At 37.9% G+C, this 15,618-nt stretch overlaps 1 protein-coding gene across 1 annotated transcript in view; it reads left to right on the top strand.

Moving 5' to 3' along the window:
- LOC135743656 (uncharacterized) overlaps positions 1–15,618 on the top strand; it is a 40,127-nt gene that overhangs the window by 21,118 nt on the left and 3,391 nt on the right. The window contains exons 5-8 of the mRNA XM_065261427.2: positions 1,510–1,786; positions 10,194–10,333; positions 10,490–10,572; positions 10,693–10,764. Coding sequence (XP_065117499.2) covers positions 1,510–1,786; positions 10,194–10,333; positions 10,490–10,572; positions 10,693–10,764 — 572 coding nt within the window. The remainder of the gene's footprint in view (positions 1–1,509; positions 1,787–10,193; positions 10,334–10,489; positions 10,573–10,692; positions 10,765–15,618) is intronic.

The raw sequence follows: 15,618 nt of genomic DNA, 5'->3' as shown, positions 1-15,618 counted from the left end.
TTGTAAATATAATGTCATATATGTTGTTAAAATAAATATTTATATTTAATTTTGTGTAATATTAAACTGTACCTATCAAAATGAGTTGTAGCATCCGGGTTATCGTGTGTTACTCTGTTGTTGTTTTCTAGTTTTTTTTTTCAAACTTGTGCCATCAAATGATTGTATAAAAGCAATATCGTTCTTGGATTCGTGTGATATAGCTCTATATCATCACGGCTGTAATTGCATCTCTGGCCTAATCACACTCGAGCCATATTGCTTTATTAAAGGTGCTCTAAGCGAATTGACGCGTTTTAGACCATAAAACATTTTTTGTTACATACAGCAAACATCTCCTCACTATCTGCTTGCTGCCTGTCCGCTGACCAAACTGTAAAAAAAACGCGATCTCTGTAGACAGCCCCGGCTTCACAAACGGCAATAAGAACATAGTGGCCAAACCTACAAACACAAACCATAACAAAGTGTTTCAGCCAATAAACGACAAGAAGGATTTGGGGGTAGGGGTTGGGCGCGTTCATGAAAGCACGGAAGGGAGGGGGAGGGTGAGGAGTTAGCTACGCTCCGTCTGTTTGAAAACAATTCAAACGTCAACAAAAACTAACGTCTCGCAGATTCGCTTAGAACGCCTTTAAAGGAGACATAACATGAAAATATGACTATAATTTGGGTCCCCAGTACAACCTAGAAAATTTATTAAAGATCAACCCAGTAACTTAGTTTTGGTAAACCATTCTCTGCAAGCATGTGAAAAAATTGCTCATTGAAATTTGTCTCCCCTTGTGATGTCAGAAGGATAATATAATACCACCCTTAGGGTGCACTCATATTATCCAAACCAAAATATGCCCCAGTGTGATTGTCCCCCCTCCCTACTCCCCCAGAAGCACGCACTCACACTGTCCTTTTATTGATCCGAGCCCAGGCGCGCTTTCGTTATTGGGATGCGATTGTTTTGAAAAAAAAAAACAGAAAGTAAAGCGTTCTCTTAACGCAGCCCTCTCACATGTCATCATATTGCTTAGTTGATCTGTCACGTGTGCAGCTCGAACATTCCAACCACATCCAACAATGGCACTGCTATTTAGTGCAGATATCAGCTTATTTGCATTTAAAAGAACACACCCCAAAACAACACATTTTTACTCACACCTACATTGTGACATTTTAAACATGCTGTAATTATATATCATTAATTTGGGTTGTGTTGAGGGTTTTTCTGAAGACCAGTAAACAGTTGAATGTGTCAAACCATAAATACAGTCATTGATTCTCTGGTTAATATTCCACAGAATCAAGCGTACTTTATGGTAACTTGAGAACTGGATTATTTGTTGTAAATGTAGTTATTAAAGTGTGTATTATAGTATTAGAGTTTGTTCTTGATACTTATAAAAATCATGCAATAATTTTTTAATGATAAAAACATTTAGCAGGTTAAGGTGTATGTAAATGTATGACTTCATGTGTAAGACTGATCCACTGATTTAAACATCTTCTTTTTAGAGAATTTAGCACATAAAGGAACAGTTATACAGCCATCAACATATTACATTAGGGTAGCTGAAAACGCCATAGATGGAATAAGATATGGATCAGTTGATACCTATTGCTCCAGTACCGGACTTGAAGCTACACCATGGTGGAGATTGGATCTCTTGGATTATTATGGGATGATTACAATAATCATCACTGCTAGATCAGACGGTTATCTTGAAGAAACCAATGGAGCAGAGATTCGGATTGGAGACTCACTGGAAAACAATGGAAACAACAATCCCATGTACGGTTATTTATAAAATCAGTTTTAATAACACAATAAGAACATTTTTGCATGAAAATATCAAAATATCAGAGTGTTGTATATATTGTTCACATGCGTATGTACATGTTTTCAGCAATGTTTGAATCCAGAGAAATTAGCATATTTAACACTTTAAAATGTCCCTCCTTCTTCCCCTGCCAATGGTGTCATATTCGGTTATCATTGCTCTCCACTTGACTTCATTTGGTGCCACAGACCGATCGGCATCTGACATCAAAGTATTGCGAGGATGCTGTTGAGCCTTGTCTGCTTTCATCATACTTTGATGTCAAATGCTGAAGACAATAACTCCCATCATGTCCCTTTAGCACTACATTATAAACCCCACAACTTCCTGGGGTCCAAAAACGCAGCGCCGCGTTTTGACGTGTTTTCTCCTTATCATAGCAGAATCAACTTAAAATACTCCATCATTAACAATCATACACTTATGTGTTTGACATCATTTGAAACTGTAAAGGGTCTTCTTTCATTTGTGTACATTCACAATAACAACAAATCTTTGTGTTTTTGTCAAATAAAGAAAATAAACAGGGTGCGCATTTAGACATTTCTGTCTCTGCCAGCTGTCTCTCAAAACACATTACAAAAATCAATGGAAACTCCGCGAATACTCGTCACACAAACATGATACAAATATCCAAAGAAAGCCTGAAATGTCTATTTTTAAACAAGTAAATAATGCCTGTTTATATAATCTGCATTGAAGTAAAGAAAATACAGTTTTCCTGGCTGACTTCATTATCTCTAATGCGGTCACGCCCAGAGGCGGTACCCACTGTTCACATGGTAATGAACAGACAAACAATTCAAACAATAACAAAAAAGCATAAAGTTTTATCAGATTTAAAGACTTTACCGCATGTTTGAATGATAAACTTTATACACACACGTGAGGAAGATCTTCATTTTTGTCTGGACATTAAGGAAGAGAAGCGTTTATCTTTAAGGTTAATGTTACCTAAGAAGAAGAACAATGGAAGACGCACTGGAGGAGGATATATTTCTAAAGTAAGTAACTTATTTATCCTCATTTATATTTGCTATCATGTAATATGTTATGGCGTGTGCATATCAGCCTACATAAGCGACCTCAGCAGACTGCACGCTTAGGATTGAAAACGTTTGCATTGTTTACCAAAGGAGGCCGTGTAAACTCACGTAATGGCGGATAACTGTTACATGCCGTACAGTGTTAGACACAGTAATTCACTTTCGTATCCTTCGTGGCAACTTTCAGTAAGGATGCACTGCATGATCTTTTAAGTGTGATGTAATATGATTCCATATATTGTTTACATGCAACGCAAATCCATACATTGCACTTCCCTGCTGAAAAAACAGCATCAGACCAGCATGGACCAGCATGGGAATTATGCTGGTGCTAATGCTGGTTTAGCTGGTGCTAATGCTGGTTTGGTGCTGGTTTAGCTGGTGCTAATGCTGGTGCTGATGCTGATGCTGGTTTGATGCTGGTTTAGCTGGTGTTCACTAGCAAACCAGCACCAAAACACAACATATGCTGGTCTTGCTGGTATGCTGTTTTTTTCAGAAGGGTTTACATGTGACACCATTTTTTATGAGGGCCGTGTTGTTTACACGAAGACGCGAGTAATCGCGCACATAGACGCCATATGCGATGTGTTTTTAAAGTTCATACGCGCTTATAGAAATGCATTAAAACATTGTTAAAAACAGAAGCTAGATGATCAGTCTATGGGCATATGAAAACAGCTTTTTATAAAACTAATCACTGCAGATGTTTATCTGAGATGTTCTTAATTTAGTTTATGTACATGATAGTTTATTTGAATCTAGTGCTATCAGCAGGCCAGGACTTACCAGGGTGGAGGCCCCTGGGCTTGAATAAATTTTGGGCCCCACACTCTCAGAACAAAAGGTACAAAAGCTGTCACTGGGACGGTACCCTTTAAATGGGTCCTAATGTTTACCATTTAGGTACAGATATAGGTACATTTTTACCCATTATATTTAGGTACAAAGGTGTACTATTTGAAAATGCAGGTAGGCTAGCTACTGGCGCTGTGCTACTAGCATCTATGGGTTTCAAAAGCAGTAAACGCATCATATTCAGCACCAAGATGACTGACATATATATATATTTATATATATATTAACGAATTAAATACAGCACCAAACAATTCCGCACCAACCAATAGGCTGTAAAATAAAAAATGAAAACGACTGAACAAATCAAACGAACGCAAGCAAGCACGGTGGCCCCTATTGGCCGGGGCCCCTGGGCTCAAGTCCAATCAAGCCCAATGGTAAGTCCACCCATGGCTATCAGTGATATTTACCCATCAGTTATGTATGTAAGCTTATGTGGTATTTCTGTGGACAATTTATGCTAACAGCTGTTTATAACTCTCTTAAAGGTCTGCATCCATCTCATCAGTACAAAACTATGAAGTGGAAAAACATATTCACACTTTTTGGACATAAAGTTATATGGTAACATGAGCCACATGAAGTTTACAGCTCTGTTGTTTATCAGTTTCTTATACAAGTTAAGTTTTTGAATAGAGTTTGTTTCCAAATAAACTGAAAATGTCCTACTGACCTTCATTTCTATTTTGATTATATTGTTAACTTCTTAATAAACCTCAAACAAACATGTATACATTTATTTTGTCCTTACATTCTTTACTGTAGTTCTCTCTCACATTCCTGCCCAAAGGCTCATTATGCAGCTCATTATGCTAGTCTTTGTTTCCTCAGCTGTCAATCAATCCTTCTCGCATATGGCCCCTGTGTCTTACACTTTCTAAATCAATATATAGTTTTATGTGAATGAGAAGGCAGGATGATTTTCACATCATTTTAAAGAAAAAACTCTAGACTACTAGATTCTGTTTAGAAAAGTCTTGTTTGAAGAGTAACACTGCACTCACGATCAATAAGGTGCCAGACAATAAAGTAGTAAATGAAAATGAAGACGTCTGCACACTTAAATCCTTAGCAACAGGTTTTAATAACTTGAAAAGTATTGTTAAAACATGCTTAGTATGGGTTGTGGACTTAAATCAAGTGACTTAAAATATTTGCTTTTTTTAAAAACCACGCATAAACATTATTCTCTCAAAAACACAAACATGTACATACATGTAGCTCATTTAATTTTGTAGCCCAGTTTGTTCTGAATGCAGTGTTATGAGACTTTTGCCATTATTATGTTTTAAAGCAACTGAAAAAAGACCAAATGTATGAGCATGTCAGAACCTCTGCCAGTTTCCTAAAATGATCGGACGCCAGAAGGGGCACTTTAAAGAGCCACGCAAATCCAAAATCGAAAATTACCTGTATTGCAGTGTGTCATGTAACTGTCCATCAATATAAACAATGTGCAAAGTAGTTAAACCAAAAAGTGCACGATTAATACAGTTATTGGCTTCTAAAGTAGGGAGTTGACTCTGAATCACTGAAACAAGTCGTCATATAGTTTGAATCTCCAGCCTGTCTCTATCTACGTAGATACGAACACTTTGCATAATAATCTCCGCCTACAGTCTTGCCCGGGAGAAACAAAAACTCTGACCTGCCCACAGACACTTCAGCTAGTTAGTGTGTAAACATCATATCAAGAAGATGCAGTGTTTTCAGCTGTGAAGGCAAGTTTGTGTTATGAAGAATCAGTGTTTAAAATGACTTTTTCACGGAGGTATTTACTAAACGTTTGGCAATGAAAGATGGTTCAGTACCCACTTTATTTGAAACAACGTAAACCACAACCTGTAAGTACGATTATAACATTATGGGGTGGTTTCCCGGACAGGAATTAGCTTAAGCCAAGACTAGACCTTAGTTTAATTAGGAAATATAACTAGTTTTAAAAAACATGCCTTACTAAAAACATTACTTGTGTACATTTTGAGGCAATAACAGGGCACTGATGTATTTTAAGATATGTCTGTGCAGGTTGTTTGGAGCTTGGACAGCTCTTAGATTTATTTTAGTCTAATCCCTGCCTGGGAAACCGCACCTATGTGTTTATTTTCCCCTGAGTGTTTTAGTTTATTGTAATGTCTTATCAGTAAGCTGTGCTAGCAATGCATGTTGCAATTAAACTGTGGCCTGATTAGCTTAAAGGCGATCTAAGCGAATCTGTGAGAAGTCACTTTTTGTTGATGTTTGAACTGTTTTCAAACAAATGGAGGATAGCTAACTCCTCCCCTCCCCTCCACCTCTGGCAATAAGAGGCCAGAAAATGTAAATGTACATATAAGGAACTGCTTAAGGACTAATTTGCAACTTATTAGGTCAATTGGCAACATGATTGGGTATAAAAAAGCCTGCCAGAGTGGCAGTGTCTGTCAGAAGTCAAGATGGGCAGGGAATCACCAATTCCCCAATGCTGCGGCGAGAACGAGTTTTCACAGTTTCTCAGAACAAAATTACAAAGAGTTTGAAGTTATCATCATCTACAGTGCATAATATCATCCAAAGATTCAGAGAATCTAGAACAATATCTGTGCGTAAGTTAGTTAGTTAGTTAGTTTATTTCGGTCAATTTAAAAAAAAAGAAAAGAAAAAAAGACAATTTACAAGCAAACATAAACACAAACATTAAATTACCATGTAAACAATATTAAAAAGAAAAGATTGACCGAAAAGGTATTGGCTGAATCTTATGCTTATTACGCCAATCCTTTTTACATATCATTTGTTTTACACACAACACAAAGACCCAAATTCATCTTACATGTAATGACTAAAAGAAAAAAAACTACATTTGATCTGCTTTATATAATTGTAATTTTTTTTATACATATAATTTCTTAAATCTACTAATGGTAATGGTCAAGCCTGGAAAACCATACTGGATGCCCGTGATCTTCGGGCCCTTCGACGGCACTGCATCACATACTGTACAGGAATGCTACTGTAATGGAAATCATAACATGGGCTCTGGAATACTTCCAGAAAACATTATTGGTGAACACAATCCACTGTGCCATTTGCAGTTGCTGGCTAAAACTCTATAGGTCAAACAAGAAGCCATATCTAAACATGACCCAGAAGCGCAGGCATTTTCTCTGGGCCAAGGCTCATTTAAATTGGACTTTGGCAAAGTGAAAAACTGTTCTGTGGACAGATGAATCAAAATTTGAAGTTCTTTTTGGAAAACTGGGACGCCATTTTATCCGGACAAAAGAAAAGAAAAGTTTTTATTAGCGCTCATTTCAGAAACCTGCATCTCTGATGGTTTGGGGTGGCATGAGTGCGTGTGGCATGGGCAGCTTACACATCTGGAAAGGCACCATCAATGCTGAAAGGTTTATCCAAGTTTAAGAGCAACATTATGCTCCCATTCAGACGTTGTCTTTCAGGGAAGACCTTGCATTTTCCAACATGACAATGCCAGACCACATACTGCATCAATTACAACATCATGGCTGCGTAGAAGAAGGATCCGGGTACTGAAATGGCCAGCCTGCAGTCCAGATCTGTCACCCACAGAAAATTTTTGGATTTTAAGATGCGACAAAGAAGACCTAAGACAGTTGAGCAACTAGAAGCCTGTTTTAGACAAGAATGGGACAACATTCCTATTCCTAAACATTGGTCCTCCTCCAGCTGTTCCTTATATGTACATTTAACTTTTCTGGCCTCTTATTGCTACCTGTCCCAAATTTTTTTGGAATGTGTAGCTCTCATGAAATCCAAAATGAGCCAATATTTGGCATGACATTTCAAAATGTCTCACTTTCTACATTTGATGTTATTTATATTCTATTGTAAATAAAATATAAGTTTATAAGATTTGTAAATTATTCCATTCCTTTTTTACTCACAATTTCTACAGTGTCCCAACTTTTTTCTGATTTGGTGTTGTAGTTCTCGAGACCGGTATCAAGAACACTTTTTAAAGGTCTTGGTCTCGTCTTGGAATCGACCGCATTTTTACTCGGTCTCGTCTCGGTCTCAGACAAAGAGGACTCTGAATTTTATTTCAAGACCGGTCAAGACCAAAACTGATGACAAATGTATTTTTTATCATTAATTTTATGCAGTTTATTCAGGTTTGGCATATGATATTGGCATTGTTTAAGCATTGTTTTAAGTTTCTCCCAATGACAGTTTTCTAATTTTATTACTAAAAACACTTGCATTGTGTTTAGTGGATGGCAAGCCATGGAAAGACAGTTCAGAATAAATGGTTAAGTTGATTTCAGCTCTTTAGTGTTTGTTCACTTTTATTTGCTTATAGACACATATAAATTCAAACATATCTGCAATGCCTTTGATTCTTTTATCAACTTCTCTGATGGCGCACACACACACACACACACACACACACACACACACACACACGCACGCACGCACGCACGCACGCACGCACGCACACACACACACACACACACAGAAGAAGTGCCTAATCATATGCATATTCCACATTTTAATGCAGTGACTTACACTGGTCTTGGTCTTGACTTGGTCTCGGCCTGTCTTGGTCTTGACTTGGTCTCGACCCTTTAAAGTCTTGTCTCGGTCTCAGCCTGTCTTGCTCTTGGTCATGTCTTGGTTTCGGTTTAGGTGGTCTTGTCTACAACACTAGGACAGGCAGCAAGCAGGGCCTTGAAAATGAGAAGTGTGTTGTCCATGCATATTAGTAACAAGAAGAATCAAGTTATTTGGCATACCAGGAGCAGTAGTTAAAGCATGTGCAGACCAGCTGGCAGGAATCCTCACTAAACTTTTCAATCTCTCATTGACACATGCCACCGTTCCCACATGTCTAAAGGCTTCTACCATCATTCCCATTCCTAAAAAATCTGTTATAGACACCCCGAATGACTATAGACCGATTGCTCTGTAATCATGAAGTGTCTGGATCGATCGGTCTCCCAGCATATCAGGGACTGCCTCCCCCCCCTCCTTCGACCCTTACCAGTTTGCCTACCGAGCAAACAGGTCCACGGAGGATGCCATTGCCCTTACACTTAATACAGCGCTGAGCCACCTGGAAAACAAAAATAGTTACGTGAGGATGCTCTTCGTGGACTATAGCTCAGCTTTTAACACAATTATACCAGACATTTTGTACAGTAAACTGATAGAGTTACAGATCCCCCTACCCACCTGTAATTGGATTAAAAACTTTTTAACGAGTCGCCCACAAACTGTGAGACTCGGTCCACATTACTCTTCCATACTCACACTCAGCACTGGATCTCCTCAAGGCTGCGTTTTGAGCCCACTGTTGTATGAACTGTACACTTACAACTGTTCTACAACTCAATCTACCAACCACATTATAAAATACGCAGATGACTCCACAGTAGTGGGATGTATTCTCAATGAGGACGAAACGGCGTACAGGGCAGAAGTGAGGGTTTTGGCACGCTGGTGCTCAGAAAACAACCTGAACTTGAATATCTGCAAAACCAAAGAACTAATATTGGATTTCAGGAAGTACAGACAGGACTACACCCCCCTCCTTATAAATGGAGATAGGGTGGAAATTGTCATTACCTTTAAATTTCTGGGCACCCACATCTCTGCGGATTTCTCCTGGACCATTAAAGGAATAATCTACTCATTTTCAATATTAAAATATGTTATTAACTTAACTAAGAAGAGTTGATACATCCCTCTATCATCTGTGTGCGTGCACCTAAGCGCTGGAGCGCGCTGCCACACTTCGATAGCATTTAGCTTAGCCCCATTCATTCAATTGTACCAATCAGAGATAAATTTAGAAGTGACCAAACACATCAATGTTTTTCCTATTTAAGACGAGTAGTTATACGACCAAGTTTGGTGGTACAAAATAAAACGTAGCGCTTTTCTAAGCGGATTTAAAAGAGGAACTATATTGTATGGCGGAACAGCACTTTTGGGAGTACTTTAACTCGCCTGAAAAATCCGCTCCCCTTCTCCCTCTCATAAAGGGAGAGGGAGGGTGTTACTGCGCCGAGTCGAAGTACTCCCAAAAGTGCTGTTCCGCCATACAATATAGTTCCTCTTTTAAATCCGCTTAATAAAACACGGCTATGACCGCTTCACCCAACAGTTCCATGTATCACTGCGCCCTTAACAACCACACGGGTCAGTTTGAGAACGGTTTGGAACGTTGTTGTTCACTGTCAGGGACTATTTTTTTCTGGCAGAAGGAATGCTTTTATTCATTTAACTTCATGAAAGTTGCACTAATATATTTTTCTACTTTAATATTGTGTGGTAACCATTTTTAAAAGCAAAAAGGTACTCGAGGCAAGTGCTGTATCCTGAATAAGTAACAATACCTATTTACGATACAGCACAGCTTATCGTACCTTAATGCATACATATTGATTTACTTAAAGACTTCCAGAGATTGATTGATTTTCTCTTTGCCTAGATGTGCTGTAATATCTGGTCTTACTGTCAGTACCAGTACCGTCAGTTATGCGTGTGATGGAATGGAGGGACGTTATGTGAATGTGATCATACCTGGACCTGGTCATGTCACTGTGTGTGAGATGGAGGTCTATGGAAAACGTAATTTCTGATACATAATTCTCTACAGTTAGATGGAAGTTTTTTTTTATGAGATTTTCCATAAATGGTCTGCTTTTCATTTGTTTGTTTTGCTCTCTTGTAAAGTTGTGCTTGAATATGTATATGATTGTTGAGTTTGTGTTTGCTGTGTTTTAGGTGTTTTAAAAAAAAACATTTTGAGACTGAAATTTCTCTCCAGTGTTGATGCAGCGGCTCTGAGCGACAAAATCCTCTCTCAGGTTAGAAAAAATTGAGAGGGTCTTTAAATACAAATAAATTAATGTGTTATAAAAAGAGAGATGTGATACTGTAAGTGTGTTAAATGTGAATAAATTAATGTGTGTATTGATGAATTTTAGCTGGAGTCTGCTCTGTCATTATACATCTCTGATTTTAAACTGTCCTGGACACAACGCCCTTATAAAGAGAAGGTGAAACAACAGAACACAGGCAAGTATAAAGTCATTTTAAAACTATTTACATAAAGTTATTTACGTTACAATTCTGAATTATGACATTTCACACTGATCAGCTTTTAAAGGTATAGCGGAGGATTTTCTTTTTCCGGGTGGATTAACAAGACTATTGGTCATCCTAGTTGTCAATCATTCTGGTGATATGTTTATGTAAGGCCGTCGTACGTGCTCGTCCCTAGGTCGCTTTCTGCACATGCGCACTTTGAGGTGGTGGCCTACGGCTTCAGCCATTCACTGAAGCTCGCGTTCTCAATGTGTTTTTTTCAAAATGTCTAAGGGTCGCAAGAGAAAAAGTGTTTACGAATTGTATGACAAGATAAGAAAGGCCTTTGAAGAAAGAAACAAGACCAGAGTGTTTTTGGGAGAATATTTCACACAGGTTGGGCTTCGCACTGATGCCTTAGTCGCTTAGTTTCTACTCGACACATAAAGTTTGGCATGCTATTTGGAGAAATCCATTTAAAATCACTGCTGGTAAAAGTTGATGTAAGCTATGATTAGCAATGCCCTGGCACAAGTCACGAACCGCGCAGTGTTGAGCAATTGCATTTTTTTAAAAAGGCAGAGAGGGTGGTTCTTTTCTAAAATTCAGGAGAATCTTCCACTATACCTTTAGGGGTGGTTTCCCAGACAGGGATTACCTTAAGCCAGGACTTGGCCTTAGTTTAACTAGGAAATTTGGACATATGCTGCTGGCACAATAATTTTCGGTTTCCCCCCACCCTCACAATGGAACACTGAACACAATCCTTTTTAAAATGCATTAAACTTTCATTTACAAAGACGTGAAACTCACCGAGTGGTCAGGGGTGTTCACTGATATCCTCACACAAAAATCTCTGCAAAAGACGCATTCCAACAGGTGTTTTAGCATTCGTTGTAAACTTGTGGACCTATTTTTCCAAACGCCTCACACCCGTAAATTCTTCCGTTGAGAGATGAATAATAGTGTTGTCAAAATTATCGATATTTCGATACAAATTGATACTGAAATTTTAAAACGATTCCAATACTCGTGTCCCACGGAATCGATACTCCGAGACGAGCTGCGAGTTTTTTATGTAACTCTGCAAACACCAGCTGCGCATTCTCGCTCTCTCTCTTTTTCTTTTAAACGGCGCCACACACACAGTGCACGTGAATACAGTGCTCCGTCTCCTCTACTCATCTCGTTCGCTCTGGTTTAACAGTACAAGAAAGCCAAGCAGCATTGCTATGTGGAGGTTTTTTCGGATGCGAGTCAAATAAACATGCGAACCCGAAGGACACAAGTGAAGTAAGCCAAATATGCGTTGCTACAGAGCCGCGTGCTAACGGCGCTAGCAAAGCACTGAAGGACCGACACGCCGACGAGAGATTGATAATCATCCCAAAGTATTAATTCTAGGCTTACCAAATTGTTGTTGATATGCGTGTTGTCACGTTTTGCCTGTAATGATCCAAGTTAATACAATCGCCTCTCAGTTATCAGACTTAGGAAATTAGACAGCATTTTAGCTGACAAGAAAATACTTTTACTGTGGTAAAAAGTAAATGAACCCAGATACTGTTGTGCTTTAAGTTCACAAAAACACGTCATTTATTAACCCTCATGTCGTTCAGTGAGGTATATTTTCACATTTACACTATAATCTGTTTATCATATAAATGTATTAACATTAACAAACAAAAAGCAATGCATTTGTTTAAGTACTTGTTTATCTTTTTCTACTATGCTAATGCTCACTAGAGAAAAACTAAGATAATGCTGCTAAAATTATTCTTTTTTTACCTTGAATGCCATTGCTCTAATTTATTTTTTAAATTTTGATATATTTTATATTTTGCTTAAATGTTTAATATATCTGCTGTTCATATGTTCATTTATTAGTGTGTTATATGATTAGAATGTTGTCCCGTTTTTAATATAAAGCACAGCAATGAGATTTGAGAGTGTTTCTCCCTTTTCAGAAAAAGTATCGAAAAAGTATCGGAATCGAAACCATTGACATAGTATCGGTATCGAACCAATAATTTTGGTATCGTGACAACACTAATGAATAATAGACACTTCAGCCCAGTTGGTGGTGATAATCCACCTTTGCCAATTGCAAGAATACAAACAACTTCATTTCCGTTTCTGGCGGCGGAGTAATATCGTACCTCACAGCACATCTAATAAAAGTCAATGAAGTTGGACAAAAATTACGATAAAACCTGTTGGAAAGCATCTTTTGCAGCGATTTTTGAGTGAACACCCCTGACCACTCCGTGAGTTTCACGTCTTTGTAAACCTATGCAGCCATTGTGAGGGTGGGGGGGGTGATACCACATAAACGAAAATTCTCGGCCAGCAGCATATGTCCAAATTTCAGTCAAAACCGTTTTATTTCATCATAAACAATCTGAAAACAGGGCTTTAAGTGTAAAATACAGAACTTGTCCTTTAAGTTGTTAGTACAAGTTGTTTTCAGTTTGGACGGCTCTTAGATATATTTTAGTTTAGGACTAGTCTAATTCCTGTCCGGGAAATCACCCCATAATGTTTGATGATTTTGCTTTCCTGAGCATCACTGAATGTTTGTATCTTTTGTAATTATGGGTCAATCCCTGAAGGGCTCTTGAAGGGCTGTGGCTCTTTTTTTGTTATTGTGAAAATTTCACACACATATACAGTATAAGATCGTCTAAACTGTTCCCAAAGCAAATTTGTCTCTATCTCAAACCCTTGAGCACCACCATCAGTTTAAAATTCCTCGTTATTTTCAAAACTAAAAATTTGTTCCTCTTTTCTTTATTTTCTCTGTCTCCTTGGCTCATAATTATTCAAATACACTCTATTGCATCATTTTCTTTGGTGGTGTAAGCATCTGGTGTAAAGCAGTCGTATTTGGTGTATAGCATCTGGAGACGCTCCAAAAAAATATATGGAATTTGCATTTAATGAGTAATATTCATTACTCACACATCGCGGAGCTTGCTTATCCGCTTTAAGGCCGTTTGAAAAATCTAGAAATGACTCTGTGCTTAACCCTTGTGTGGTGTTCGGGTCTGTGGGACCCGTTTTTAATGTTTACTAAAAGAAAAATTATGCAATTAATTATTGTTTCAACCTCAGATTCATTGGCCTTGGCTCATTTTCTATAAAGAACATAAAAATAAACAAATTTATCATTACTGTACACTGTTCACCCCCCTACGCATTTATATTACATATGTGGTGTTCGGGTCCACTGGACCCGGGGTTAATAAGAGTGAAAAAATTGAATGTGCTATGTAACTTTACTCTATTTTTCTTCTATCTGGGACTCCTGTGAGTGCATGAGTGTGTTTGTATATATGTCTGTACATATGTGATGGATGCATGTCAGAGTTTTGTCCTTCTGCACTTGCTGTAACAGCACAAGGATACAACATGTTATATATCAAGCATGAACACTCATCTGGCCCCACTGTCCCAAACACTTTACCTTCTGTCTAACAGGAACCATTCTACATTTTACCATTATCTCCCTTACAAAAAATAACCATGCTTGTATTATAGTAAAAGTGTAGTAATCATGGTAAATTGGTGTATTGATTACCATTTGTAAAACCATGGGTTTACCACAAAACCTATGGTGTGTGTGTGTGTGTGTGTGTGTGTGTGTGTGTGTGTGTGTGTGTGTGTGTGTGTGTGTGTGTGTGTGTGTGTGTGTGTGTGTGTGTGTGTATGAGTGCGTGAGAGAGAGAAAGTAAATAGAGAAGTAGAAATAGAGAAAGAAAAAATTTATATCCAAGCATTTTTATCATTTTAGGTTGTAGCCAATAGCAACACATTTTACTGCAGTGTGTGTGGACATAAGATGGACAGGACGACACAGTATATGTCTATAAAATGCAAGAAATGCATATGCAACACAGCTACATGGTAAAATGTTGAGATGAAAAAGTGATTAATACTTATTTAAGATAAACATGTTTTTCCCCAATATCTGGGAGAGAATAGAATTTTCTTCTCTTATTTCATATATCACAAAAACGAATAGCACTTTAATCTATAAATAGTCCTCTACTAGTGGTAAATGACAAATATTAACCATAAATTCTGTCTATATTACTTGCAATAAGGCTAAAGTAAACATCTGTAAACAGTTATACATAAATTTGTATGACTGCATTGTTTTAGGATACGAATAATGCCGTGGGTCCACTAGACCCACAAACATTGTCTAAGTAACAAAAATATGAACACCACACGAGGGTTAATAAAAGTGTGCAGCAATGTTGTAATTTTGCCCTACTTAATACTCGCTCTTTGACTGGTAAAGGAACATTTCACCGAGACCTCATCTCTGATAATAACTATGATATGTTGTTGCTCACAGAAACATGGCAAACATCAAATGACTTTGTTAAACTCAATTTGCTCTCACCTCCTGGTTTCAGTATTTTGAGTAAACCCAGGATTAGGGGCAGGGGTGGGGGCCTGGCGGTAATCCATTGCCAGAGTCTTCATATTGAACTTTCCTCTTTCCATGATGTAACATAATTTGAATATTTGACTTTTAAAATCACTGGCCACTTTACTCTGCTTATAATACTGGTTTACCGGCCTCCTAGGATGAACACTCAGTTTTTATCAGATCTGTGTGAATTGCTCACAATTGCTTCATCTCAATCTAAAGCTTTGTAAGCAAGTTATTGCTTGGGGATTTCAATATTCATGTTGATGGTGATACTGTTTATGCTTATGAATTCATGTCTGTCTGTCAGGTTTTTATTTGCAGCAATATATAGATTTTCCAACTCATGTTCGTGGCCACATTGGATTTAGTATGCTCTACTGGT

This window comes from Paramisgurnus dabryanus, chromosome 2 (genome assembly GCF_030506205.2).
Source record: "Paramisgurnus dabryanus chromosome 2, PD_genome_1.1, whole genome shotgun sequence".
NCBI lineage: Eukaryota > Metazoa > Chordata > Actinopteri > Cypriniformes > Cobitidae > Paramisgurnus > Paramisgurnus dabryanus.
The sequence above is the reverse complement of the archived record's forward strand: the minus strand, read 5'-3'. Positions and strand labels throughout refer to the sequence as shown.